A 26,765-nucleotide genomic window follows, 5' to 3' on the forward strand; every position below is an offset into this window, starting at 1 on the left:
GCCCTAGCATGAATATCTAGACAGCTAGGACACAATATACCATACCATACTGCCCTGGCTTGCATATCTAGACAGCTAGGACACAATATACCATATACCATACCGTACTGCCCTGGCATGAATATCTAGACAGCTAGCACACAATATACCATATACCATACCGTACTGCCCTGGCATGAATATCTAGACAGCTAGGACACAATATACCATATACCATACCGTACTGCCCTGGCATGCATATTTAGACAGCTAGGACACAATATACTATATACCATACCATACTGCCCTGGCTTGCATATCTAGACAGCTAGGACACAATATACCATATACCATACCGTACTGCCCTGGTATGAATATCTAGACAGCTAGGACACAATATACCATATACCATACCGTACTGCCCTGGCTTGCATATCTAGACAGCTAGGACACAATATACCATATACCATACCATACTGCCCTGGCATGAATATCTAGACAGCTAGGACACAATATACCATATACCATACCATACTGCCCTGGCATGAATATCTAGACAGCTAGGACACAATATACTATATAACATACCATACTGCCCTGGCTTGCATATCTAGACAGCTAGGACACAATATACCATATACCATACCGTACTGCCCTGGCATGAATATCTAGACAGCTAGGACACAATATACCATATACCGTACCGTACTGCCCTGGCATGAATATCTAGACAGCTAGGACACAATATACCATATACCATACCGTACTGCCCTGGCATGCATATTTAGACAGCTAGGACATAATATACCATATACCATACCATACTGCCCTGGCATGCAGATCTAGACAGCTAGGACACAATATCCATGATCAACTCTGACCAACAGAGGCCTCACATGACACCATACATTTATTTGGGATTTATTTTCTTGCAGGAATTTACAGGAAAATAAAGGAATAGATCAGAATTTATGAAAAAACTATACATAAATAAAGACTGACAAATGACCAATGTGCAGAAGAAGATAAATTGTGCAAAAAAAAAAGTACAGAATATGAGTTGTTGGGTCCTTGAAAGTGAGTCTGTAGGTTGTGGAATCAGTTCAGATTTAAGGCACGAAAAGTTATCCATGCCAGATCAGGAGTCTGATGGCTGTACGGTAATAACTGTTCCTGAGTCTGGTGGGTGTGAGACCTAACACTCCTGTACCTCCAGCCCGATGGTAGTAGCGAGAAGAGAGCTTGGCCTGGATGGTGGTGGTCCTGGTTACTCCTTGTAAATGTGCTCAATGGTGGGGAGGGCTTCAGAAGAAGATGAGCCAATTGCTGTCAAGTGGTTGGGCAGCTTGGTCAGCATGGAGAAGATCGGCCGAAAGGCCTGTTCTCCATGTTCCTTAGCTCTCTGACTCTAACGACATGCACAGCTAAGACAAAAGCTGTGACTCTACCCTCATCGACAAGCCCTTGATTTTTCCACTAACTTGATATAAACAATGTCTCCACAACTGAAGGTAGCATCTAACAAGAGCCTGACTGACCAGTATCTCACTTGCTGAAGCCATCATTCGGTACCAGACTGAGCCACACAGAATACTTACAATACCCATTGAATGATGGAACCAAGTCTATTGTAGGCACCTTTGATAATGGCAGGTGGGCTAGGAACACAAACAAAAGAAAATCTGCAGATGCTGGAAATCCAAGCAACACGCACAAAATGCTGGAGGAACTCGGCAATCTTTTCCACAGATACTGCCTGGCCTGCTGAGTTTGTTGGTGGGCTAGGAGGTCATGAGAACTCAAAGGGAGATAGGTGGGATCAGTGAACAAGAAGAATGGACAAAGCGGCAGAAGCACAGCAACACTTGTGGTCTGCCCTGAGCACCTACTCAGACTGTGTTGGTCCTTGATGCATTTCATAGACCCCACCTTGTTTGTCCCACTCCCATCAGGGAGGAGGTCACACCAGGACCACCAGACTCAAAAACAGTTACTTTCCCCACCTGTGCAACTTAGAGGGAACAGTGGTGCTGACACCCGCCAGCTGCCCCCAGCACATCCATGGGTGTATCAGGTGTTAACGAAAATGACACATTTCCGCCAGAGAAAGCAGGATCTCCCGGTGGCCACGCATTTTAATTCCACATCCCATTCGCATTCTGATATGTCTATCCACGGCCTCCTCTACTGTAAAGATGAAGCCAGGTTGGAGGAACAACACCTTATATTCCGTCTGGGTAGCCTCCAAACTGATGGCATGAACATTGACTTCTCTAACTTCCGCTAAGGCCCCACCTCCCCCTCGTACCCCATCCGTTATTTATTTATATACACACATTCTTTCTCTCTCTCTCCTTTTTCTCCCTCTGTCCCTGTGACTATACCCCTTGCCCATCCTCTGGGTTTTCTCCCCCTCTCCCCCTTTCCTTCTCCCTGGGCCTCCTATCCCATGATCCTCTCATATCCCTTTGCCAATCACCTGTCCAGCTCTTGGCTCCATCCCTCCCCCTCCTGTCTTCTCCTATCATTTTGGATCTCCCCCTCCCCCTCCCACTTTCAAATCTCTTACTAGCTCTTCCTTCAGTTAGTCCTGATGAAGGGTCTCGGCCCGAAACGTCAACTGCACCTCTTTTAATTCCACATCCCATTCCCATTCTGATATGCCTATCCACGGCCTCCTCTACTGCAAAGATGAAGCCACACTCAGGTTGGAGGAACAAGCTGATCCCAAGCCTCCTGTTTTTCTGAATGAGTTTGGAGAATTTTATCAAACCAAACACTAAAGTCCGCTACTCTACCTTCATCAGTGTGCTTTGTTACATCCTCAAAGAATTCAATCAGGCTTGTACGGCATGATCTACCCCTCACAAAACCATTTCACTGTATGCTTTGATGTACTGTACATGCGACAAATAAAGCTAATTTTTATCTTTTCAAAGGAAGGATTTGGAGCTATGCCCGCTCACTTTCCACGTTGTTACCTAGATTCTCAGCCAGTCGTTTCTTGCTCAACTCTTGGGCTTCCTGCCTCAGCTGCAAGGCGTGCTCGGCGATTTCATCGCTGGCTACGTTGGAGGTCATGATGAAGATTGCGTCCTTGCACTCGATGGTCTTTCCCTTGCCGTCTGTCAGCCTGCCCTGCAAAGATCGGGGTAAGGGGGGTGGTCGGTGGAGGTAAAACAGAGGTGTGTGCCACTTCTCTGAATGAATACTACAAATCCACGGGGAAAGACATTAGGGTGCAACTGACTCATGTGAAGCAAAGATCATAAAGATTAACATGTTCAAATTTACTAACGCTTACTAACACATATGGCTTTGGTATGTGGGAGGAAACCAGAGCACCCAGAGGAAACACACACAGTCACAGGGAGAATGTACAAACTCCTTACAGAGACAGGGATTGAACCCTGATCGTTGGCCTACTCTAGTGTTATAACCACCACGTGACCAAATTTGTACCTCCTTCCCGTGAGCGTGTGGGCTTCCATCCACAGTCCAAAGGTTTACCAGTTAGTAGGTTAATTGGTCATTGTAAATATCCCCTGATTAGGTTGATAGGTGAGTTGCTGGGTTGCAGTTCAAAGGACCGGAAGGGTCTATTCTGCACTATATGAACAAACAAGCAATAAATAAATCAATAGATAATTAGATAGATAAATAAATAAACAAACAAAAATGCCACAGTTAGAGAGAAAGTACATGTAGACAATAAAGTGCAAGGTCTGATTTTGAGGTCGAGTCTTATCATACCAGGGGACCGTTCAGTGTTCTGATAACAGTGGAGTAGAGGCTGTCGTTGAGCCTGGTGGTACATGCTTACAGGCTGTTGTTTCTTCTACCCAATGGGATGACAGAGAAGAAAGAATGCCCGGGGTGGGACGGATTGTTGATTACATTGGCTGCTTTACTGAGGCAGGGAGAAGTGTGGACAGAGTCCATGGGTGGGAGGCTGGTTTCCGTGTTGTGCTGAGCTGTCCACAGCTCTCTGCAGTTTCTTGGAAAGTGAGGTAAATAGTTAAGCAACACACATCAAAGTTGCTGGTGAACGCAGCAGGCCAAGCAGCATCTGTAGGAAGAGGTACAGTCGACGTTTCAGGCCGAGACCCTTCATCAGGACTAACTGAAGGAAGAGTGAGTAAGGGATTTGAAAGTTGGAGGGGGAGGGGGAGATCCAAAATGATAGGAGAAGACAGGAGGGGGAGGGATGGAGCCAAGAGCTGGACAGGTGATAGGCAAAAGGGATACGAGAGGATAATGGGACAGGAAGTCCGGGAAGAAAGACGGGGGGGGGGGGGACCCAGAGGATGGGCAAGAGGTATATTCAGAGGGACAGAGGGAGAAAAAGGAGAGTGAGAGAAAGAACGTGTGCATAAAAATGAGTAACAGATGGGGTACGAGGGGGAGGTGGGGCCTCAGCGGAAGTTAGAGAAGTCGGTGTTCATGCCATCAGGTTGGAGGCTACCCAGACGGAATATAAGGTGTTGTTCCTCCAACCTGAGTGTGGCTTCATCTTTACAGTTGAGGAGGCCGTGGATAGACATGTCAGAATGGGAATGGGATGTGGAATTAAAATGTGTGGCCACTGGGAGATCCTGCTTTCTCTGGCGGACAGAGCGTAGATGTTCAGCAAAGCGGTCTCCCAGTCTGCGTCGGGTCTCGCCAATATATAAAAGGCCACATCGGGAGCATCGGACGCAGTATATCACCCCAGTTGACTCACAGGTGAAGTGTTGCCTCACCTGGGAGGACTGTTTGGGGCCCTGAATGGTGGTAAGGGAGGAAGTGTAAGGGCATGTGTAGCACTTGTTCCACTTACACGGATAAGTACCAGGAGGGAGATCAGTGGGGAGGGATGGGGGGGACGAATGGACAAGGGAGTTGTGTAGGGAGCGATCCCTGCGGAATGCGGGGGGGGGGGGAGGGAAAGATGTGCTGAGTGGTGGGATCCCGTTGGAGGTGGCGGAAATTACGGAGAATAATATGTTGGACCCGGAGGCTGGTGGGGTGGTAGGTGAGGACCAGGGGAACCCTATTCCTAGTGGGGTGGCGGGAGGATGGAGTGAGAGCAGATGTACGTGAAATGGGGGAGATGCGTTTAAGAGCAGAGTTGATAATGGAGGAAGGGAAGCCCCTTCCTTTAAAAAAGGAAGACATCTCCCTCGTCCTAGAATGAAAAGCCTCATCCTGAGAGCAGATGCGGCGGAGACGGAGGAATTGCGAGAAGGGGATGGCGTTTTTGCAAGAGACAGGGTGAGAAGAGGAATAGTCCAGATAGCGGTGAGAGTCAGTAGGCTTATAGTAGACATCAGTGGATAAGCTGTCTCCAGAGACAGAGACAGAAAGATCTAGAAAGGGGAGGGAGGTGTCGGAAATGGACCAGGTAAACTTGAGGGCAGGGTGAAAGTTGGAGGCAAAGTTAATAAAGTCAACGAGTTCTGCATGCGTGCAGGAAGCAGCGCCAATGCAGTCATCGATGTAGCGAAGGAAAAGTGGGGGACAGATACCAGAATAGGCACGGAACATAGATTGTTCCACAAACCCAACAAAAAGGCAGGCATAGCTAGGACCCATACGGGTGCCCATAGCTACACCTTTAGTTTGGAGGAAGTGGGAGGAGCCAAAGGAGAAATTATTAAGAGTAAGGACTAATTCCGCTAGACGGAGCAGAGTGGTGGTAGAGGGGAACTGATTAGGTCTGGAATCCAAAAAGAAGCGTAGAACTTTGAGACCTTCCTGGTGGGGGATGGAAGTATATAAGGACTGGACATCCATGGTGAAAATAAAGCGGTGGGGGCCAGGGAACTTAAAATCATCGAAAAGTTTAAGAGCGTGAGAAGTGTCACGAACATAGGTCGGAAGGGATTGAACAAGGGGTGATAAAACAGTGTCGAGGTATGCAGAAATGAGTTCGGTGGGGCAGGAGCAAGCTGAGACAATAGGTCGGCCAGGACAGGCAGGTTTGTGGATCTTGGGTAGGAGGTAGAAACGGGAAGTGCGGGGTGTAGGAACTATAAGGTTGGTAGCAGTGGATGGGAGATCCCCTGAGCGGATAAAGTCGGTGATGGTGTGGGAGACAATAATAGTTAATCTATTTGTATGGTTCAGAAGGGGGATGGGGCTTAGGGCAGGAAAATGGTGCTGAGGTAGAACAGCCATCTTCCTATTGAATGGGACTGCAGGTATGAGGGCCTGAATGATAAGTAAACACAAGAGATTCTGAAGATGCTTGAAATCCAGAGTAACACACACAAATAGCTGGAGGAACTTAGCAGGTCAGGCAGCATCAATGGAGGGGAATACACCTGTCATGCCTCCATTTCTTACCTCATCAAAGAGCTGCAGCATGATGGTCAGGACATCGGGATGGGCCTTGTCCACCTCATCAAAAAGGACCACGGCGTTCGGGTTCTGCTTCAGCTTCTTGGTGAGCTGTCCACCTTCCTCATGGCCCACGTAACCGGGAGGGGAGCCAATAAACTTTGCAACCTGCAAAACAATTCACCCCACTCCTTCTACATCCTGTGTGGTTGGTTGAAAAATGTCCGAATTTTGAACGGATCAATATTCAGCAAGGTGAAGGACGTCCGTAATGAATTTGATTTTTAAAAAGTTTTCCACAATAGCGTGATATACAGAAGACACAAAGTGAATTCCCTCTATGATGTCACATCAAACACTCGCAGGACTGGAAAACCAGTTAGGTACAGAGTAAATGCCCTCTATATTGTTCTGCCAAATACTAGGCTAGCTAAGAGAGCTAACTGTGGGTCCTGGAGATGGGCAACGGAGGGTTCTGCCCAGGCTGATGGCCTGGCAGTGTTCAGGGGGTATATCTGTGCTGAGGTAGCTGTAGAAAAAGAACACACAGCACCCATGGGTAACACAGGGGTGTTTTTGGCACTGTGGGGGATAAATGCCATCCTCCATGAGGTTGGGAACTTGTTAATTTAGTCTGTGTTACTCATAACTTGCCTGGATTTTGCTTGCAATGAGCTTGTACAATAGCACTGTAGCGGTTTGAATATATAGTAAATGTATTTTTGGCAAAAGACCTGTTCCAAAGACATACATGCAGTAAGGGTTAGTATGTTGTGGCCAAGCTATCGAGTAGAAGCCAAAGACTTTTTCCCAGGGCAGAATGGCTAACACGAGGAAGCATAATCTTAAGGTGATTGGTGGAAACTATGGGGTGGGGGGTGATGTCAGGGGTGGCGAGTGTGTTGGCACCTTGCCAGGGATGGTGGCAGGGGCAGATAAATTAGGGGCATTTAAGAGACTCTTTGATAGGCATATTGATGAAAGAAAAATGTAGGGTTATGTAGGAGGGACGGGTTAGATTGATCTTGGAGTAGGTTAGACAGCCAGCACTCTGTGGTCCTAAGGGACTGTACTGAGCTGTAATGTTTTATACCTGATGTTCTATGTTCTGTGCTGGTGCTGGAAGCATGGTAACACTTGCAGGCTGCCCCCAGCACATATTTGGACTGGGTTGGTCATTGATGCCAATGATGTATTTCACTGTTTGTTTTCATGTACGTAAATAAAGCTACTGTCCCATCAAAAACTCCACAGGTTATCAGGAGTGCTATGTATGCAGGGCCCTTGGCATTGTCAATGATCCCTCCCATTCATCCAACAATCTCTTTGATCCACTACCACCAGGCAGGAGGAACCATAGCATTAGGAAATGGACTGGTAGGATGGGAAACAGCTTCTTCCCACAGGCCGTAAGGCTACTGAACTCCCTGCCATCACCCAGGTCTCATTGTGTATGAAGCATCAGTAGTGTTATTCTGTTTACTTTTTAAACTTCTGTTGTAAATGCACCTTATGTGGTAATATTACCTTATGTGTTGTGTATCAGTCATATGTACTGTGTTGTGTCTGTTGTTTCATTTAGCAGTATATATAGTTCCAAGAAAAAAGCTTCTGAACCCTTTGCAAGTTCCTGGTTTTCTGCATTAATTACTAATAAAATGTGGTCTGATCTTCATCCAAGTCACAACAATAGACGGACACAATCTACCTAAACAAATAACACACAATCAATTGTACTTTCATGTCTTTATTGAATACATTTTAAAATCTTACACAGTCCAGGCTGTAAAAAATATGTGTACCCTTATATTTAATAACTGATGGAACCTCCTTTAGCAGCAATAACCTCCACCAAACATTTTCTGCAGCTACTGATCAGACTTGCACAGTGGTGAGACCATTCCTCCATACAAAACTGGTTCAGTTCATCGATATTTCTGGGAAACCTTGCATGAACAGCTCTCATCAGGTTATGCCACAGCATCTCAATGGGATTAAGGTCTGGGCTCTGACTTGGCCATTCCAAAACACAATTTTTTTTCTTTTTAAACCATTTTGTTGTTGATTACTCGTGTGTTTTGGATCGTTGTCTTGTTGCATCATCCAACTTCCATTAAATTCAGGTGATGGACTGCTACCCTGACACTCTCCTATAAAATGTCTTGATACAATTTTGAATTCATTGTTCCCTCAACAATTGCAAACTGTCCAGGCCCCAAACCATGATTTTCCTTCCACCATTCTTCACAGTTGGTGTTGGTGTGCAGTGCCCTTTTTCCTTGAAACATAGAAATGTGTGTTTCCGCCAAAAAACTTCAACCTTTGTCTCATCTGCCCACAGAATATTGTCCCAGAAGTGTTGTGGAGCATCCAGGTGGTCTTTGCAAACTTGGAAGGTACAGCAATGTTTTTTTGGAGAGCAGTGGTTTCCTTTGTAGTGCCCTTCCATGAGCATAATTCTTGTTCAGTGTTTTTCTTACAGTGGATGCATGAACAGCAACTTTAGCAAGTTCTAGAGATTTCACCTCCTTCAGCATTGCATGTTGTGCTCTTGGTGTGATCTTTGCAGGGTGCCCACTCCTAGGGAGAGTAGAACAGTACTGAGTTTCCTCCATTTATAGACAATTTCTCTTACTGTGGGCTGATGAACACTCGGATCTTTAGAAATGGTTTTGTAGCCTTTTCCAGCTTCGTGCATCTCTACAATTCTTCTTCCAAGGTCATCTGAAAGTTGTTTTGATCAAGGCATGGTGCACATAAACAGATCTTTCTTAAGAAGAGCAGTCTCTGTCAATGACCTGACTCTTTTTTATAGGGCAGGGCACCTTAACAACCCACACCTCCAATTTCATCTCATTGATTGGAACACCTGACTTCAAATAGCTTTTGTAGAAGGCATTACCCTAGATTTTCACATACTTTTTTGAACCTAGACTGTGACTGGTAAATGGTGTACTCAGTATTGATGAGAAGTAGTACAATTGTTTGTGTGTTATTAGCTTAGGCAGACTGTGTTTGTCTATTATTGTGATGATGAAGATCAGACCACATTTCGTGAGTAATTAATGCAGAAAACCACGTTTCACAAAGGGTTCACAAACTTATTCTTGCAACTGTACGCAGAGGGTTGAATGAAAATAAACTTGGGCTTGATACAAAGCCTTCCTCTGAAACTTCCAGGTGAGGAGGGTAATAGGCAGGTGAGGGAGAAGTGAAAGAGGGACTGATATCAGAAACTGAGAAGTGACAAAGGGATATAGAAGATGGAATCCGATACAAGAGAAGACTGGACTATAGAAGAAAGGGAAAGTGGAGAGGAACCAGAAGAAGGTGAGGAGAAGGGGAATAAACAGTCAACGCTTAGACAACTGAGAGGAAGGGGGAGAAGCCAGAATAAGGTGAGAAGGGAGGAGTACAAGCTGGCAGGAGTTAGGTGAGACAAGGTGAGGAGGAAGCTGGGTGGTTGGGACAGGGAGGGCTGAAATAAGAAGCTGGAAGGTGTTTGGTGGAAGTGACAAAGGGTTGAAGGAGATGGAATCTGATAGGAGAGGAGAGTGGACTATGGAAGAAAGGGTGGAAGCTGAGGAGAGGAACCAGAAATGTGTAGGTGATAGGGAGATGGAGAAGGTGGAGAGAGGAAAGAGATGAGGTGATGGAGGTTGTGGGATAAGGGAAAGGAAAATACAACACACGACTGGGTGAAGAATGTCACCCTTGACCTGAGCTTCCTGGCTGAAGGTTGTTTATCCCAAAGGCCCATCACAACTGCGTTGCCAACTGATACTTACTTCATGCTTTTCCTGGAATTCCGACATGTCAAGCCGGATGAATTTCTGCATTGGGAAAAGAAAACACATGTAAGTAACTTGTTTCTGATGTATGTTTCTTGACAAAGAGGATTTATAAGAATGTTCAAAAATTCAAAGTAAATTTATTACCAAAATACTGTGAATTCCAATTGACTGGGACACATCAGAACCAGTTCATTTTGGCCCAATTAAGTGGCTGCCCCAATCAGCCTAAGTTTCATGGCAATAGTTAAAAATGTATAAAAAAGGCAAACTACTGTTTCACTGAGTAGCAAATCCGGAATGCTGTTGGCTTGCTTCAATTGTTTGCATGATTTGCAGCTCGATGACCTTCAGCTCATACAGGAGAATGAAGAGGTGATAGACAGGAGCTACAGGGAGGCAGTCACCCCTAGGTTGCAGGAGTCAGGTAACTGGGTGACTGAAAGGAAAGGGAAGGGAAATGGGCAGCTAGTACAGGGTACCCCTGTGGCCATACCCCTCATTAATAAATATACCACTTTGGACACTGTGGAGGGGGACGACCAACGGGGGGACCATAGTGACCGGGTCTTTGGCACTGAGTCTGGTGCTGTGGCTGTGAAGAAAAGAGAGGTGAAGGGGACTGCAGTAGTGATAGAAGGTTCCATAGTTAGAGGAATAGAGAAGAGATCCTGTGGGCGCAATAGAGGCACCGGATGATATGCTGCCTCCCAGTGCCAGGGTCAGGGACGTCTTGGATTGGGTCCACGGGAGGGGCAGGGGGAGGGGGAGCAGCCAGAAATCTTGGTAGATACTGGCACCAATGACATAGGTAGGAATGGTGAGGAGGTCCTGAAGAGAGATTTTAGGGAGCTAGGTAGAAATCACTGTTTTTTTGTTCACAGACACACCCAACTGACGCTATTTAAAAACTGATCACTCTAAGCACAGTGTAGTGTTTAACCGCCACACAAGTGTATGCGACTGACGTTAGAAACGGTTCAGCAACAGACTCCTGTCCCAATTAAGCAGCACAGTGTCCCAAATAACTGAAGGGAATCTGAGCTATTTACTTGATTAATCTATGTTCCTAAAGAATTGCTCCAAATAGGCAGCTGCCCTGATTAACTTATGTCCCAATTAACTGGAATATACGTTACAATACACTACACTGAAATTCCAAAGAAGAGGGCATGTCCTTAATGGCGAGGGTCCATAATGATCGATGCTGCCTTCTTGAGGCATCGCTACTTGAGGATGTCCTCAGTGGTGGGGAGGCAGGTGACAATGATGAAGCTGGTTGAACCTACAACTCTCTGTAGCTTTTTTGTATATTGGAGCCTCCATACTGGATGGTGATGCAAATAGTTTCTATCCAAGGTACATCTACAGCAATTTGGTGACATATCAAATATCAAACTCCTGATGAAATATAGCTCTTGGTGTGCCTTCTTCGTAACTGCATCAATATGTTGGGCCCAGGATAGATCTTAAGAGATACTGACACCCAGTTAGAAACATACAGCACGTAAACAGGTCTTTCAAGCCATCTTTCATGGTCCTCACCAAGCAGTCCCGTTTGCTCATGTTTGGTCCATAGTCTTCTAAGCCCTTTGTCCTCGTACTTATCCAAATGTTGGTATAGGGAAAAACAAAAAGCTTCAACACATGCAGCAGAAAGGGTCTCTCTCCTACCTTCTTGATGTCGTTGTGCATGTACTTGGCAATCTGCTTGGCCAGCTCTGTTTTTCCTGCAGCAGAGATGAGAAATTAATTCAGTACCTGGCCATACTTTCTGTGAAACATTAAAACATAGAACAATAAGCACAGTACAGGCCACTCGGCTGACAATGTTTTGCTGATCTTTTAACCTACTTTAAGATCAATTTAACTCTCCATTTTTCTAACATCCATTGAAGAGCTTCTTTAATGTTCCTACTGTATCTGCCTCTAATACCATCCCTGGCAGTGTGTTCCACATCCACCACTCTCTGTGTAAAAAACCTACCTGTGACACCCCCCCCATACAAAATTATGCCCCTCGTGTTAGTCATTTCTCTGCTGAGAAAGAAGCCTCTGGCTGTCCACTCGATCTATGCCTCTTATCATCTTATACACCTCTATCAATTTACCTCTTCCAAAGAGAAAAGCCCTGGCTCACTCAACCTATCCTCACAAGACATGCTCTCTAATCTAGGGAGCATCCTGGTAAATCTTTGCACCCTCTCTAAAGTTTCCAAATCCTTCCTATAATGAGGTGACCAGAACTGAACACAATATTCCAAGTGTGGTCTAACCAGGGTTTTATAGAGCTGTGACATTCCCTCACGGCTCTTGAACTCAATTCCCTGACTAATGAAAGGCAACACACTATACGCCTTCTTAACCACCCTGTCAACTTACATGGCAGCTTTGAGGGACCTATGGATGTGAACCCAAACCCAAAGACAGGTAAGACGAACCGGGCCAGCTGTTCACTGCTTTACCATGCAGAATTTCCACATTACAATCAAAATCTGAACCAGCGTGGATAACTTCACTCACCTCAACACTGAACTGAATCCACAACCAATGGACTCACTTTCAAGGACTCTACAACTCAAGTTCTCAATATGATTATCTATCTATCTATCTATCTATCTATCATTATGTGTTTTTTTGTATTTACAGTTTGTCTTCTTTTGCATATTGGTTTACACAGTGTCCATCCTTGTGAGTGCGTAGCTTTTTCATTGATTCTAGTGTGTTTCTTTGCATCTACTATGATTGCTTGCAAGAAAATAAATCTCAGGGTAGTATATGTACTTTGATAATAAATTTACTTTGAAAAGATTTTTAAAGATATTAGTAAAATTCTCATTTATGGAAGAATCTGTTATGTCACCTATTTGGGGAAAGAGAAAGCTATTTGGGAAAAAAATCTGCAATGTTTAAGCTCCTGGACAGAGAGTGGAATGAGTTAAGTATCAGAAATTTTACTCATTGTTTTATTGGCAGGCAGAGGGCGAGTGATGTGGCCTCGGCCCTAGCGAGGACTAGGCCTCAAGGTGCGGTGTCAGCTGCTTATAGTCATCCAGGAAAGGCGCCAGAGTACTCCACCAGAGTGCAGGAGGCCATGTGGTGCGGCGTCCAAGCTGGAGTTGGTGCTGCCCTCCAGTGTCCGCTCGGCAGAAGGCAAGCAATATTGTCTTTGACTGCAGACTGCTGCAACGTTCATGTACTCAGGGACTTGAACTTATTTTTTGTGAGATTGTATTTTACTGATATCTTACATGTGCTATACGTGTCTTGCATTAGATAAGACTTTTGGTACTGTATTTTGCACCTTGGCCCCTGAGTAACAATGTTTTGTTTGACTGTATTCATGGACATTCACGTATGGTTGAATTACAATTAAACTTAAACTTGATTTGCTCTGTTGCCAGAGGAGTTAATATGGTTGGATCTCTTTTGAAAAGCAAGCACAAGTATAACGGGCCAAGTGGCTTCCAAATGCAATAAAGCAGAATCAGGTTTATTATCACTGACATATGTTGTGAAATTTGTTGTTTTGCGGCAGCAGTACTTTGCAAAGCATGAAGATTCCTGTAAATTACAATAGAAATAATTTAAAAAGTAGTGCAAAAAGAGAACAAAATAAAGAGGTAGTGTTCATGGATTCATAGACTATTCAAAAAACAAATGGCGGAGGGGAAGAAGCTGTTCCTAAAACATTATAGCATATTATGTGTTTTTCAAACTTTATACAAGAAAGTAGCTAGGTCCATTGCTTTTCACTCATCAACATTACATGTAAAAACTGGGAAGACTTTGCTGCACCGGGACGGAATCTGATCCACCACTAACAACTCTTGCAGGCAATGCACTAGAATACAATACTGTGGAAAAGTCATAGGCACAGTCTTAGCTAGGGTGCCTAAGACTTTTGCACAGTTCTGTAGTAATCTTATGTATTGCACTGTACTGTTGCCACAAAAAAGAATCAAATTTCATGACATATGTGAGTGACGATAAACCTGATTCTGATTTAGGACTCTACTGTGGATTGAGAGTGGGAAGGGGGCAGGGAGAGAGGAATCATGGTTGGGAAAAGTGGAAGGGAGAGGGGAGGGAGTGGAAAGCACCAGAGGCACATTCTGTAACGATCAATAAACCAACTGTTGGAATCAAATGACCTTGCCTGGTGTATCAGGGCTGCACCCCCACCAAACCCCTGCCCTGGCATTCCTTCTCTACCACCTGTCCCACACCTCTCCCATGGCGCTTCACCCTTGCCATTCCCGACATCCTTTGCTCTTGCCAAATTTACAAACTCTCTGCTCTACATGACATATACAGTATGGTGCAAAAGTCTTGGACTCCCTACACACACACACACCCCCCACCCCCAAGACTACAGCCGCCTGAGGGCCCGCCAATACACATCCCCTGAGGAGAACATCATACTCACTCCAATGATTACACTACTAGTTTAAACACAACCCCTTTCCTGCGGTATAACTCAGCATGAAGGAAGATATAGCTCACATGCCATCTTTAAATTTGCGGATGATACATCTATTGTTGACAGAATCTCAGATGGAGATGAGAGGGCGTACAGGACCGAGATACACCAGTTAGTTGAGTGGTGTCACAGGAACGAACTTGCACTCAATGTCAAGAAGACAAAAGAGCTGATTGTGGACTTCAGGAAGAGTAAGATGAGGGAACAGGAACCAATCCTCATAGAGGGGTCAGAAGTGGAAAGAATGAGCAATTTCAAATTCCTGGATGTGAAAATCTCTGAGTATCTAACCTGGTCCCAATATATTGATGTAGCCATAAAGAAGGCAAGACAGGGGCTATATTTCATTAGGAGTTTGAGGAGATTTGGTTTGTCAACATAAACACTCAAAACTTCTCCAAATGTACAGTGGACAGCATTCTGACTGGCTGCATCACCATCTGGCATGGGGAGGAGCCACTGCACTAGATCAGAATAAGTTGCAGAAACTTGTAAAATTAGTCAGCTCCATCATGGGTACCAGCCTCCATAGTATCAAAGACATCTTCGAGTGCCTTAGGAAGGTGGCGTCCATTTTTAAGGATCCTCACCACCCAGGATGCCCTCTTCACACTGTTACCATCAGGTAGGAGGTACAGGAGCTGGAAGGCACACACTCAGCGATTCAGAAACAGCTTCTTCCCATCTGCCATCCGATTTCTGAATGGACATTGAACCCATGAACACTACCTCACTACTTTTTTATTTGTTTTTTTGCACTATTTAATAGACATATATAAATATACTTAATTTAACTGATTTATCATAGAATAATAGAATCAGAATCAGGGCCGCACACAATCAGCTGGAGGAACTCGACTGATGAAGGGTCTTGGCCTGAAACATCCAACTGTTCATTCCCCTTCATAGATGTTGTCTGACCAAACTTTATCCGCAACCTCCATAATCCCCCTCAGTTAATGGAGCTGAAGCCTTGTGCAAGACTTACTGGCCTGGGACAGTAATTGATGCTGCTCCTTGCATTTTTCTTAGAATTCTTGTGCATTGAAGATCACATCTACACTACACCTTGAAGGACGGACTCTGCATTAGCACAAAGCTCAGGAGTCACTTTCAGCATGCTTATCAGCCAGAAGACTTAACTGGTGTCCTTAATAATAAGTTCTGAGGGATAAGTATTTTCTCTGGCTCCAGAGAAAGCTTTCCTGCCCCTCTTCAAAATAGTTTCTTGTGATTTTTCTTTACATCCAGCTGAGAAAGCAGACAGAATCAGGTTAACATGGGATCCAAAAGAGTGACTGTCTGAGAGTTTTGTTTCGGAGAGCCAGGTCCGGTGACGTCTTCATGTCTCTGGCAGCATAATCATGAGAGTCTTACCCTGGCAGGTACAGATGACAGAGAAAGTCAACAGGGCTTGGCTGCCAATGGCCGAAATGGAGTCCAGTATGAGAAGAGAAGAGAAATGCATTCAGAATCAGGATCACGCTTATTAGCAATGACATATGTTACGAGATATGGTGAGCAGAACAGAGTGTGATTGTGGTGGAGAACAAGTCCAAGGATTACTGGCCCTCCTGACCTTCACCAGCACAGTAGAATAGTGGTTAGTGTAACACTTTACAGCACCAGCAATTAATTATTGGTGTTCACTGTCTGTCAGGAGTTTGTAAGTTCAACCATGAATGCGTGGGTTTCCTCCAGTGCTCTGGTTTCCTCCCACATTCCAAAGATGTACGGGTTAAGGTTAGTGAGTTATGGGTGTGCTATGTTGGCATCGGAAGCATGGTGACTCTTGTAGGCTGCACCCTGCACATCCTTGGAACGTGTTGGTTGTTGATGCAAACAACACATTTTACTGTATGCTTCACAAATAAAGTTAATTTATTGTCAACCTACACTTTATTCTGAATTCTGTTCTTGTTTTCCCTTGTACTACTTCAATGTACTGTGTAATAATTTGATCTGTTTGAACAGGTTGCCTGACAAGCTTCTCACTGTACCTCAGTATGTGTGAAGATAATAAGCCAGTTCTAGTCCCAACCCCACCGTATCTTCATTCATTAAAATGCTTCTTAAATACTGACTCCTTGCAATCTACCTTAGTACCAGATTTTGTTTGATGACTTTTCTGTGGAGATGTTTAGGGATGTTTCATTGCTAAAAGCCAATTGTTGCCATGATGTCCTGTAGAGGGACTGAAAAGCTGCAGTTTCTCAAGTACCCAGAGGTGTTGCCGTTGAGCAAACTTTCTTCAGCCACAAGGGCATTGAGTCAAGGACAGCATTTCTTACCTATCCCTGTGACCAGGTGCTGAAGGCAGTGGCTGAAAGTACTTCCTCGGCCATGAACAACAGTAGACACGTCCACCAACCCAGAAAGCCCACAGCCTTTGTCAAAGCTGGAGATTAACCACAGCCTCAGCTCAAATCAGCAGGCTTGCTCGCCATGGTGTTTGACTGGCAACTGAAAATCAATCTTGGCAAGGAATTAAAATTTCCTGAGTTCATCATATCATCATCCCCAAGACATGACATGGTTATTCAGTCAGAATCTTTGAAGCAAGTGGTCATGGTAGAACTGACAGTTCCTTGGGAAGACCAGATTGAGGAAGTGTTTGAAAGTAAGAAAGCTAAATACCAGGAGCTGGTAGAGCATTCCAAAGATGGGTGGAGGGCACAATGTGAACCTAGAGAGGTGGGATGTAGAGGTTTTCCTGGCTGCTTACTGTGCAGAACGTACTCTCTCCTTGGCATTATGGGGGCTGCAAAGAAGAGAGCCATCAGGACCGTCACAGAGGTTACTGGGCGAGCCTCCAGATAGCTATCGATCAAGAGGTGTGACCCATGGACCAGTGTTTCTGGGACACAAACCAGGGGGCCTGATCAACCCTGGCTGGATCGCCTGGGCAAGGGTGTCTGATGTTAAAAGACTCAATGACCCCAGGTTACATCACTGATGATGTGTTCCAGCACATCCTAGGATGTCTCTCAGCATCTCCACTGCCAATAAAAAATATTCACCACCCACTCCCCCGCCCGGGGAAGTTTTCATGTTTTATTGTTTTACAACATTGAATTACAATGCATTTAATTTGGCTTTTTTGGCACTAATCAAAGTGAAAACAAATTTCTACAAATTGGGATAAATTTATTACAATTATTAAACACAAAATAATTGACTGCATAAGTACTCACCCCCTTTGTCAGTATTTAGTAGACACACCTTTTGCAACAACTACAGCCTTGAGTCTGTGTGGATAGGTCTCTGTCAACCTTGCACATCTGGACACTGACTTGGACCCTCCAGGATGTTAACTTTGTTGTTTTTAAACCATCCCTTTGCAGTTTTGGCTTTATGCTTGGGGTTATTGTCTTGTTGGAAAACAAATCTTCTCCCAAGCCACAGTCCTCTTGCAGACTGCATCAGGGTTTCCTCCAGGATTTCCCTGTATTTTGCTGCATTCATTTTACCCTCTACCTTCACAAGCCTTCCAGGGCCTGCTGTGGTGAAGCATTTCCACAACATGATGCAGCCACCACCATGCTTCACGGCACGGATGGAGTGGTGTTTGGCTTACACCAAACATGGCGTTTAATCTGATGGCCAAAAAGCCCAATTTTGGTTTCATCAGACCACTGAACCTTCTTCCAGCTTACTTCAGAGTCTCCCACATGCCTTCTGGCAAATTCTAGCCCAGATTTCATGTGAGTTTTTTTTCCCAACAATGGCTTTCACTTTGTCACTTCCCCGTAAAGCTGCAACTGGTGCATCTGCAGTGTCTCCCATTTCAGCCACTAAAACTTGTCTACTGGTGGCCTCCCTCGTCCTCTTCTTGCACAGTCACTCAGTTTTTGAGGACAGCCTGCTCTAGGCAGATTTACAGCTGTGCCATATTCTTTCCATTTCTTGGCAATTGACTTAACTGTACTCCAAGGGATATTCAGAGACTATGAAATTTTCTTGTACCCATCTCCTGACTTTTCAATAACCTTTTTGTGGAGAGACATGGTGTGTTCTTTTTGCCAGGACTGTCCAGTTACAGGTGTATTTTTATTACAATCAATTGAAACACTTTGACTGTACACAGGTAATCTCCATTTAACTAATTCTGTGACTTCTAAAACCAATTGGCTGTACCAATGATGATTTGATGTGACATATTAAAGGGGGGGGGACAATACTTATGCAATTAATTATTTTGTGTTTTATATATGTAATTAATTTAGATCACTGTTTTCATTTTGACACAAGAGTCTTTTTCTGTTGAAAAAAGCCAGATTAAATCTACTGTGATTCAATGTTGTAAAACAATAAAACATGAAAACTTCCAAGGGGGGGTGAATACTTTTTACAGGCACTGTACGTGGCTGCATCCTTCTGGTGAAGATACACGTACAGGGCTGTGAAGGAGGGAGACAGACCTAGCGACAGTTATATAAGATATTGGTCAGCCTGCAACAAGTACTGTGTACAGGGTAACATATGGAAAATGCAAGAGGAACTCAGCAGGTCAGGCAGCATTTATATATAGGCATCCGTTAGTCTCATGAGACCATGGATTTGCGCCTTGGAAGGTTTCCAGGGTGCAGGCCTGGGCAAGGTTGTATGGAAGACCAGCAGTTGCCCGTGCTGCAAGTCTCCCCTCTCCACGCCACCGATGTTGTCCAAGGGAAGGGCGTTAGGACCAATACAGCTTGGCACCGGTGTCAGGCAGCATTTATATATAGATTATTCCCCTCCATGGATGCCGTTTGACCTGCTGAGTTTCTCCAACATTTTGTGTGTGTTGCTCTGCAGAAGCTCTTGTGCTTATGAGTACTGTGTACAGTTTTTGGCCACTCTGATAAAGGAAAGATGGCATTGAACTAGAAAGAGTGCAGAAAAGATTTACCTGCATGAAAAAGGACCTAGTACTTTCCCGGCGTATAAATAAACTCTTCTTTGGCTTCCAGCCAGGTACAGGTATCATCTTCAGGGATGAAGATGGCAGAGTCTGTCATTGAAACATTGGTATAATCGATACCTGTATCCAGCTGGGAGCCTGAGAAGAGTTTATTCATTTACCGGGATGTTACCTGGACTTGGGCCTGAGTTACGAGGAGAGCTTGTGTAGACTTTATTCTTTTGAATACAGGAGATTGAGGGTGACCTGATAGAGGTTTATAGTCATAGTCATACTTTATTGATCGCAAGGGAAATTGATTTTCGTTACAGTTGCCCCAACCAAGAATAGAGTATAAATAGAGCAATATAAAACCATAAATAATTAAATAGTAATATGTAAATTATGCCAGGAAATAAGTCCAGGACCAGCCTATTGGCTCAGGGCGTCTGACCCTCCAAGGGAGGAGTTGTAAAGTTTGATGGCCACAGGCAGGAATGACTTCCTATGACGCTCTGTGTTGCATCTCGGCGGAATGAGTCTCTGGCTGAATGTACTCCTGTGCCCACCCAGTACATTATGTAGTGGATGGGAGACATTGTCCAAGATGGCATGCAACTTGGGCAGCATTCTCTTTTCAGACAGCACCGTCAGAGAGTCCAAGACCAAGAGGGGCATAGATAGGATGAAAGCACAAGAGGGCATAGGTTTAAGATCGGAAATGAGACATTTTAAATTAAAGGTGTGTATTCTGAATAAAGGCGTGTTTTCTGAATGAAAAGCCAGAAATAACGGCTGAGGCAGCAACACTTAAAAGCCATCCAGAGAAGCACATGGACAGGACAGGACAGGACAGGACAGGTCTGGAGGGCAGTTGGGGCTCATCAAGCATGGTGGACAGCCCATCTAGGAGAAGGAAAACTCTGATTTCAAACCTCCACGGCCATGTGGCTATACCCACTCATGGGGAAGGCTTCCGGAGTAAACCCAGAGGGAAAAATCCGGATCTGGAGTCCCTCAAGTAGTCCTACTTTGAGTTCAATGCAGATTGACAACTCCTGCAATGCTTCTGGAGCCAAAATGTATAGGTGTCTACCTTTCGTTTGGTTTCATCAGTTGTGTGGAGAGGCTGAGCTTGCTACATGGGCAATGACTTGCAATCCGTATCATATTGCCTTGGCTTGTGTATCCAGACAACTAGGATGCAACATCCACCGTTGACCCTGACCGACGGAGGCATCGCCCAGAGGACGGTGGGCCAAGTGTGACAGATGGGCAACACAGCTAGCATGGATCAGTTGGGCCAAAGGGCCTGCTTCCATGCTGTACGAATCTGACAGAAAAATGGTGACATTTCCCAGACAGAGCAACACACACAACATTTTGGAGGAACTCAGCATGTCAGGCAGCATCTGTGGAGAGGAATGTTTTCTCTCCAAGTCAATATTCTGAGCCAAGGTCCTTCTCCAGGAAGGGGAAAGAAACTAGAATAAGAAGGTGGGGGAGGGGAAGGAGCACGCAGGAGATAGGTGAGAGCAGGTGAGGGGGAAGGTGGGTGCATGGGAGAGGGGGAATGAATTGAGAAGTTGGGAGGTGATGGGTGCAATAGGTAAAAGGGTAAAGAAGGAGAAATCTGACAGGAGAGTGGACAACGGGAGTAAGGGAAAGATGGTTTTTGACCTGAGGTATAAATAATAGTCAATGCCTCCCTCTGCAAATGGATCCTTGACTTCCTGACCAACAGACCACAATCAGTAAGGGTAGACAGCACCCCAGTCACGATTATAATAAACACTGCTGCCATAAATATAGAAAACCTATGGCACAATACAGGCCCTTCGGCCCACAAAGTTGTGCCAAACATGTCCCTACCTTAGAAAATACTAGGGTTACCCATAGCCCTCTATTCTTCTAAGCTCCATGTACCTATCCAGGGGTCTCTTAAAAGACCCTGTCGTATCCGCCTCCACCACCGTTGCCGGCAGCCCATTCCACGCACTCACCACTCTCTGCGTAAAAAACTTACTCCTGACATCTCCTCTGTACCTACCCCCCAGCACCTTAAACCTGTGCCCTCTTGTGGCAGCCATTTCAGCCCTGGTAAAAAACCTCTGACTATCCACATGATCAATGCCTCTCATCATCTTGTACACCTCTATCAGCTCACCTCTCATCCTCCGTCGCTCCAAGGAGAAAAGGCCGTGTTGACTCAACCTGTTTTCATAAGGCATGCTCCCCAATCCAGGCAACATCCTTGTAAATCTCCTCTGCACCCTTTCTATGGTTTCCACATCCTTCCTGTAGTGAGGCGACCAGAACTGAGCACAGTACTCCAAATTGCATCCTCAGGGAGGAGGCATAAAGGGTTGCATCCTTAGCCCCCTACCCTACTCCCTGTATATTCATGGCTACGTGGCTGGAATCTGCTATAAATTAATCTACAAGTTTGCAGATGATCACACCGTAGTGGGCGATATTTCAAATAACGATGAGTTGGAGCACAGGAAGGGAACAGACCTTACTACATGGTGTAAAGGCAACAACCTTTTCCCTCATTGTCGACACAACAACAATTGCTCACTGACTTCAGGAAGGGGTGGGTGGGGGGGGGGGAACATGATCTGTCTACATTAACAGTATTGAGGCTAAGAGTGTTGAGAAATAGTGGATACAGCCCAGTCCATCACGGGTAAAGCCATTGAGCACATTTACACAAAGTGCTGTTGCAAGAAAGCAGCATCCATCATTAGGGACCCCCACCATCCAGGCCATGCTCTCTTCTCACTGCTGCCATCAGGAAGGAGGTACAGCATCTTCACAACCCACACCACCAGGTTCAGGAACAATTATTACTCTTCAACCTCAGGCTTTTGAATGAGAGGGGATAACTCAGTCACTACCCCAACACTGAACTGTTCTCACTTTAAAGGACTCTTCATCTCATGTGCTTAATATTTATTGCTTGCTTGCTTTATTTATCTATCTATCTATCTATTTATTTATTTATTATGTTTTTTTCTTTTTGTATTTGCACAATTTGTTGTCTTTTGCACATTGAACGTTTGTCTGTCCTGTTGGGTATGGTCTTTCATTGATCTATTGTGTTTCTTTGTATTTACTGTGAACGCCCACAAGAGAATGAATCTCATAGTTGTATATGGTGACATAGAACCATAGGAAAATAGAAAATAGGTGCAGGAGTAGGCCATTCGGCCCTTCGAGCCTGCACCGCCATTCAGTATGATCATGGCTGATCATCCAACTCAGAACCCTGTACCTGCCTTCTCTCCATACCCGCTGATCCCCTTAGCCACAGGGGCCATATCTAACTCCCTCTTAAATATAGCCAATGAACTGGCCTCAACTGTTTCCTGTGGCAGAGAATTCCACAGATTCACCGCTCTCTGTGTGAAGAAGTTTTTCCTCATCTCGGTCCTAAAAGGCTTCCCCTTTATCCTCAAACTGTGACCCCTCGTTCTGGACTTCCTGCAACTAGCCTGCCCAATCCCTTTAGGATTTTATATGTTTCAATAAGATCCCTCCCTCAATCTTCTAAATCCCAACGAGTATAAGCCTAGCTGATCCAGTCTTTCATCATATGAAAGTCCTGCCATCCCAGGAACCAATCTGGTGAACCTTCTTTGTACTCCCTCTATGGCAAGAATGTCTTTCCTCAGATTAAGGGACCAAAACTGCACACAATACTCCAGGTGTGGTCTCACCAAGGCCTTGTACAACTGCAGTGGTACCTCCCTGCTCCTGTACTCGAATCCTCTCGCTATAAATGCCAGCATACCATTCGCCTTTTTCACCGCCTGCTGTACCTGCATGCCCACTTTCAATGACTGGTGTACAATGACACCCAGGTCTCGCTGCACCATACATGACATACATGTACTTTGATAATAAATTTACTTTGAACTTTGAACTTTTTGAACTTTAAGTTCCTGGGTGTGCAGCCTCAATGTGCTGTTGGCAGTGAAAAGGTTTTATTTTAAAAACATCAGCTACCTGGAGCATTGTAATCTCTGCGCGTATCATTAGGGAAGGTTTAAGGGGCGTATGGGACTAGCTCAGGAAGGCATATTGGTCAGCACGGATGAGTCGGGCTGAAGGGCCTGTTTGTGTACTACATAATTCCATGACTACACTGTTATCAGTACACAGCAAACTGATCTGTATCTGTTCTTGCATTTGATTTGTAAAGTGATCTGCAGGCATAAAACACTGCCGATGTGTCTTCACTCAGAGGGTGGTGAGTGTGTGGAACGAGCTGCCAGTTCAAGTGGTGCATTTGATTTCTATTTCAACAATTGAGAGAAATTTGGATGGGTACATGGATGGGAGGGGCATTTGGATGGGTACATGGATGGGAGGGGCACGGAGGGGCACTCGGATAGGTACATGGATGGGAGGGGCAGGGAGGGGCATTTGGATGGGTACATGGATGGGAGGGGCATTTGGATGGGTACATGGATGGGAGGGGCATTTGGATGGGTACATGGATGGGAGGGGCACGGAGGGGCACTCGGATAGGTACATGGATGGGAGGGGCAGGGAGGGGCATTTGGATGGGTACATGGATGGGAGGGGCATTTGGATGGGTACATGGATAGGAGGGGCATTTGGATAGGTACGTGGATGGGAGGGGCAGGGAAGGGCATTTGGATAGGTGCATGGATGGCAGGGGCAGGGAGGGGCATTTGGATAGGTACGTGGATGGGAGAGGCATGAAGGGCTATGGTCCAGGTGTGGGTCGACAGGATTAAACAGAATCATAGTTTGGCATGGATTAGATGGTCCAAAGGGCCTGTTTCAATCAAACCCAGTTCCTGATTTTGGGTGAATCATCCAGGAACATGAAGGGGATCTGGAGGCAGGTGGCTAAAAACGGCCTGTCCTGGGGCTAGCGGACAGGGTATGTGCTTGAGTGAGAGGGAAGGAGGGAGGAACAAAGCTGGATTCACTGTTGTTGCCATTATGTTCTGTGTTTTTCTGCCAAGCATAGTGGGCATGCTAAGTTGGCAGCGGAACATGTGGTGACATTGCGAGCACATCCCTGGGTGAGTTGGTTGTTAACACAAACAGCACATTTCACTATATGTTTTGCTCTACATGTGATAAATCAATCTGAATCTGATTGTCCAAAACGACTCCCTCAAGTGTACCTATGATACAATGAACATCTTTCAGTGTTCCGTCAAACACTAACAGGACAGTGAGAGAATAGGGTTGGATACATTAAATTCTCTTCAATATCCCTTCAAACACTTGGGGCTGTGTTACAGGGGTTCCATCAGCATCTGTGCATTCTATTGCTTGTCAGTGGCAGATGACCGGAGAATGAGTGTGGAGAGATTATAGTGTTGCACGCAGCTGCTAACATCTTAATTGAGTTTAAAATTCAGACTGATATTGCTGAGTTCCCATGGTATTAGCTATCCTGACACTGATAGCTTCTCCTTCTAGACTGTGGAATATGTTTCCTCTTCCAACATATCCATAAAACTGTGTCGGCACGGGCCATTCATCCCAACCTCTGCCAGAGTGGCTTCCCATCTCACATCCCCATTTGCCCCTACATTGATTTATCCAACTTCTGGCAATTCCCCCCCCCCTCCCCTTCTCTCTTTTTCCATTCTGCCTCGCCTCTCACCACTTCTTTTCTCCTCAGCTGCCCATCACCTCCTCCTGGTTCTCTTCCTCCTTCCCGTTCTCCCGCAGTCCACTCTCCTCTCCGAGCAGATTCCTTCTTCTTCAGCTCTTCATCTCTCCCACCTATCACCTGCCATCTTCTTACATCAACCATTCTTCCCCACCCAACCACCTTTCCCCTCACCTGGTCTCACCTATTACCTGCCATCTTGTACTCCAACCCCCACCCCCCCAACCTTCTTATTCTGGATTCTGCCCCAGTTCTGAAGAAGGGTCTCAGCCCAAAATGTCAACTGTTTATTCCTCTCCATAGATGCTGCCTGCCCTGCTGAGTTCCTCCAGTATTTTGTGTGTGTTGCTCCACATTCTCATTTGTCAGATGCCACATTACTGTCAGGATTGAGCACTGGGTTACGTGGGGTGACTGGAGAAGCTGGAATCGTTCCCTTCAAGGCAGAAGATATCAGGGAATATTTGCAGAAATATTCAAACCACCCAGGCCATGCTCTTTTCTCACTGCTGCCATCAGGTAAAAGGTACAAGAGCTTTAGGACTTGCACCACCAGGTTCAAAATTACTTACTACCTCGCAACCACCAGGCTTTTGAACAAAAGGGGATAACTACAACCACTTGCTCATCCATTAAAATGTTCCCACAATCTGATAGAGGTGTATAAGATGATGAGAGGCATTGATCGTGTGGATAGTCAGAGGCTTTTTCCCAGGGCTGAAATGGCTGCCACAAGAGGACACAGGTTTAAGATGCTTGGGAGTAGGTACAGAGGAGATGTCAGGGGTAAGTTTTTTACTCAGAGAGTGGTGAGTGCATGGAATGGGCTGCCGGCAACAGTGGTGGAGGCGGATACGATAGGGTCTTTTAAGAGACTTTTGGATAGGTACATGGAGCTTAGAAGAATAGAGGGCTATGGGTAACCCTAGTAATTTCTATTTTCAGCAGAACTTTGTGGGCCCAAGGCCCTGTATTGTGCTGTAGGTTTTCTGTTTCTAATCAATAATTTCACTTTAAAGACTCTTTATCTCATGTTCTTGTTATTTATTAATATTTATTTATATTTGCATTTGCACAATTTGTCTTCTGCACTCTAGCTGATCTTTCATTGATCATGTTACAAACTCGCTGTCTGCTCCACGTTGACAAATACAGTATAGATTTGCTGAATATGCCCATAGGAAAATGAATCTCAGGGGTGTATATGGTGACATATATGTACTTTGATAATAAAACTTATTTTGAACTGTAAGAATTCTGAGGGTTCTGATTAAGGAAAGGCAGGGGAACAGTTTCCATGAGTAGCAGATCTCCCAGTAGCCACCCACTTCAACTCTGCTTCCCATTCCCATTCAGATATGTCCATACATGGCCTCCTCTACTGCCATGATGAGGCTAAACTCAGGTTGGAGGAGCAACACCTCATATACCGTCTAGGTAGTTTCCAGCTCCTTGGTATGAACAGAGAGTTCTCCAACTTCCGGTAATTCCCTCCCCCTCCCTTCCCCAATCCCTATGTCACTATGCCCCCTCCCCCAGCTGCCTACCACCTCCCTCATGGTTCCGCCTCCTTCTACTACCCATTGTGTTTTCCCCTATTCCTTCTTCACCTTTCCTGCCTATCACCTCCCTGCCTCTCCTCCC

The 26,765-nt window shown here is 45.3% G+C and overlaps 1 protein-coding gene across 1 annotated transcript in view; it reads right to left on the reverse strand.

Moving 5' to 3' along the window:
- clpb (ClpB family mitochondrial disaggregase) overlaps positions 1–26,765 on the reverse strand; it is a 191,334-nt gene that overhangs the window by 18,694 nt on the left and 145,875 nt on the right. Inside the window, exons 9-12 of the mRNA XM_072262522.1 lie at positions 11,766–11,821; positions 10,089–10,133; positions 6,307–6,468; positions 2,961–3,117 (exon numbers count right to left, since the gene is read on the reverse strand). Of these exons, the coding sequence (XP_072118623.1) occupies positions 2,961–3,117; positions 6,307–6,468; positions 10,089–10,133; positions 11,766–11,821 (420 nt within the window). The remainder of the gene's footprint in view (positions 1–2,960; positions 3,118–6,306; positions 6,469–10,088; positions 10,134–11,765; positions 11,822–26,765) is intronic.

Source organism: Mobula birostris, chromosome 7 (assembly GCF_030028105.1).
Source record: "Mobula birostris isolate sMobBir1 chromosome 7, sMobBir1.hap1, whole genome shotgun sequence".
In the NCBI taxonomy this organism is placed as follows: domain Eukaryota; kingdom Metazoa; phylum Chordata; class Chondrichthyes; order Myliobatiformes; family Myliobatidae; genus Mobula; species Mobula birostris.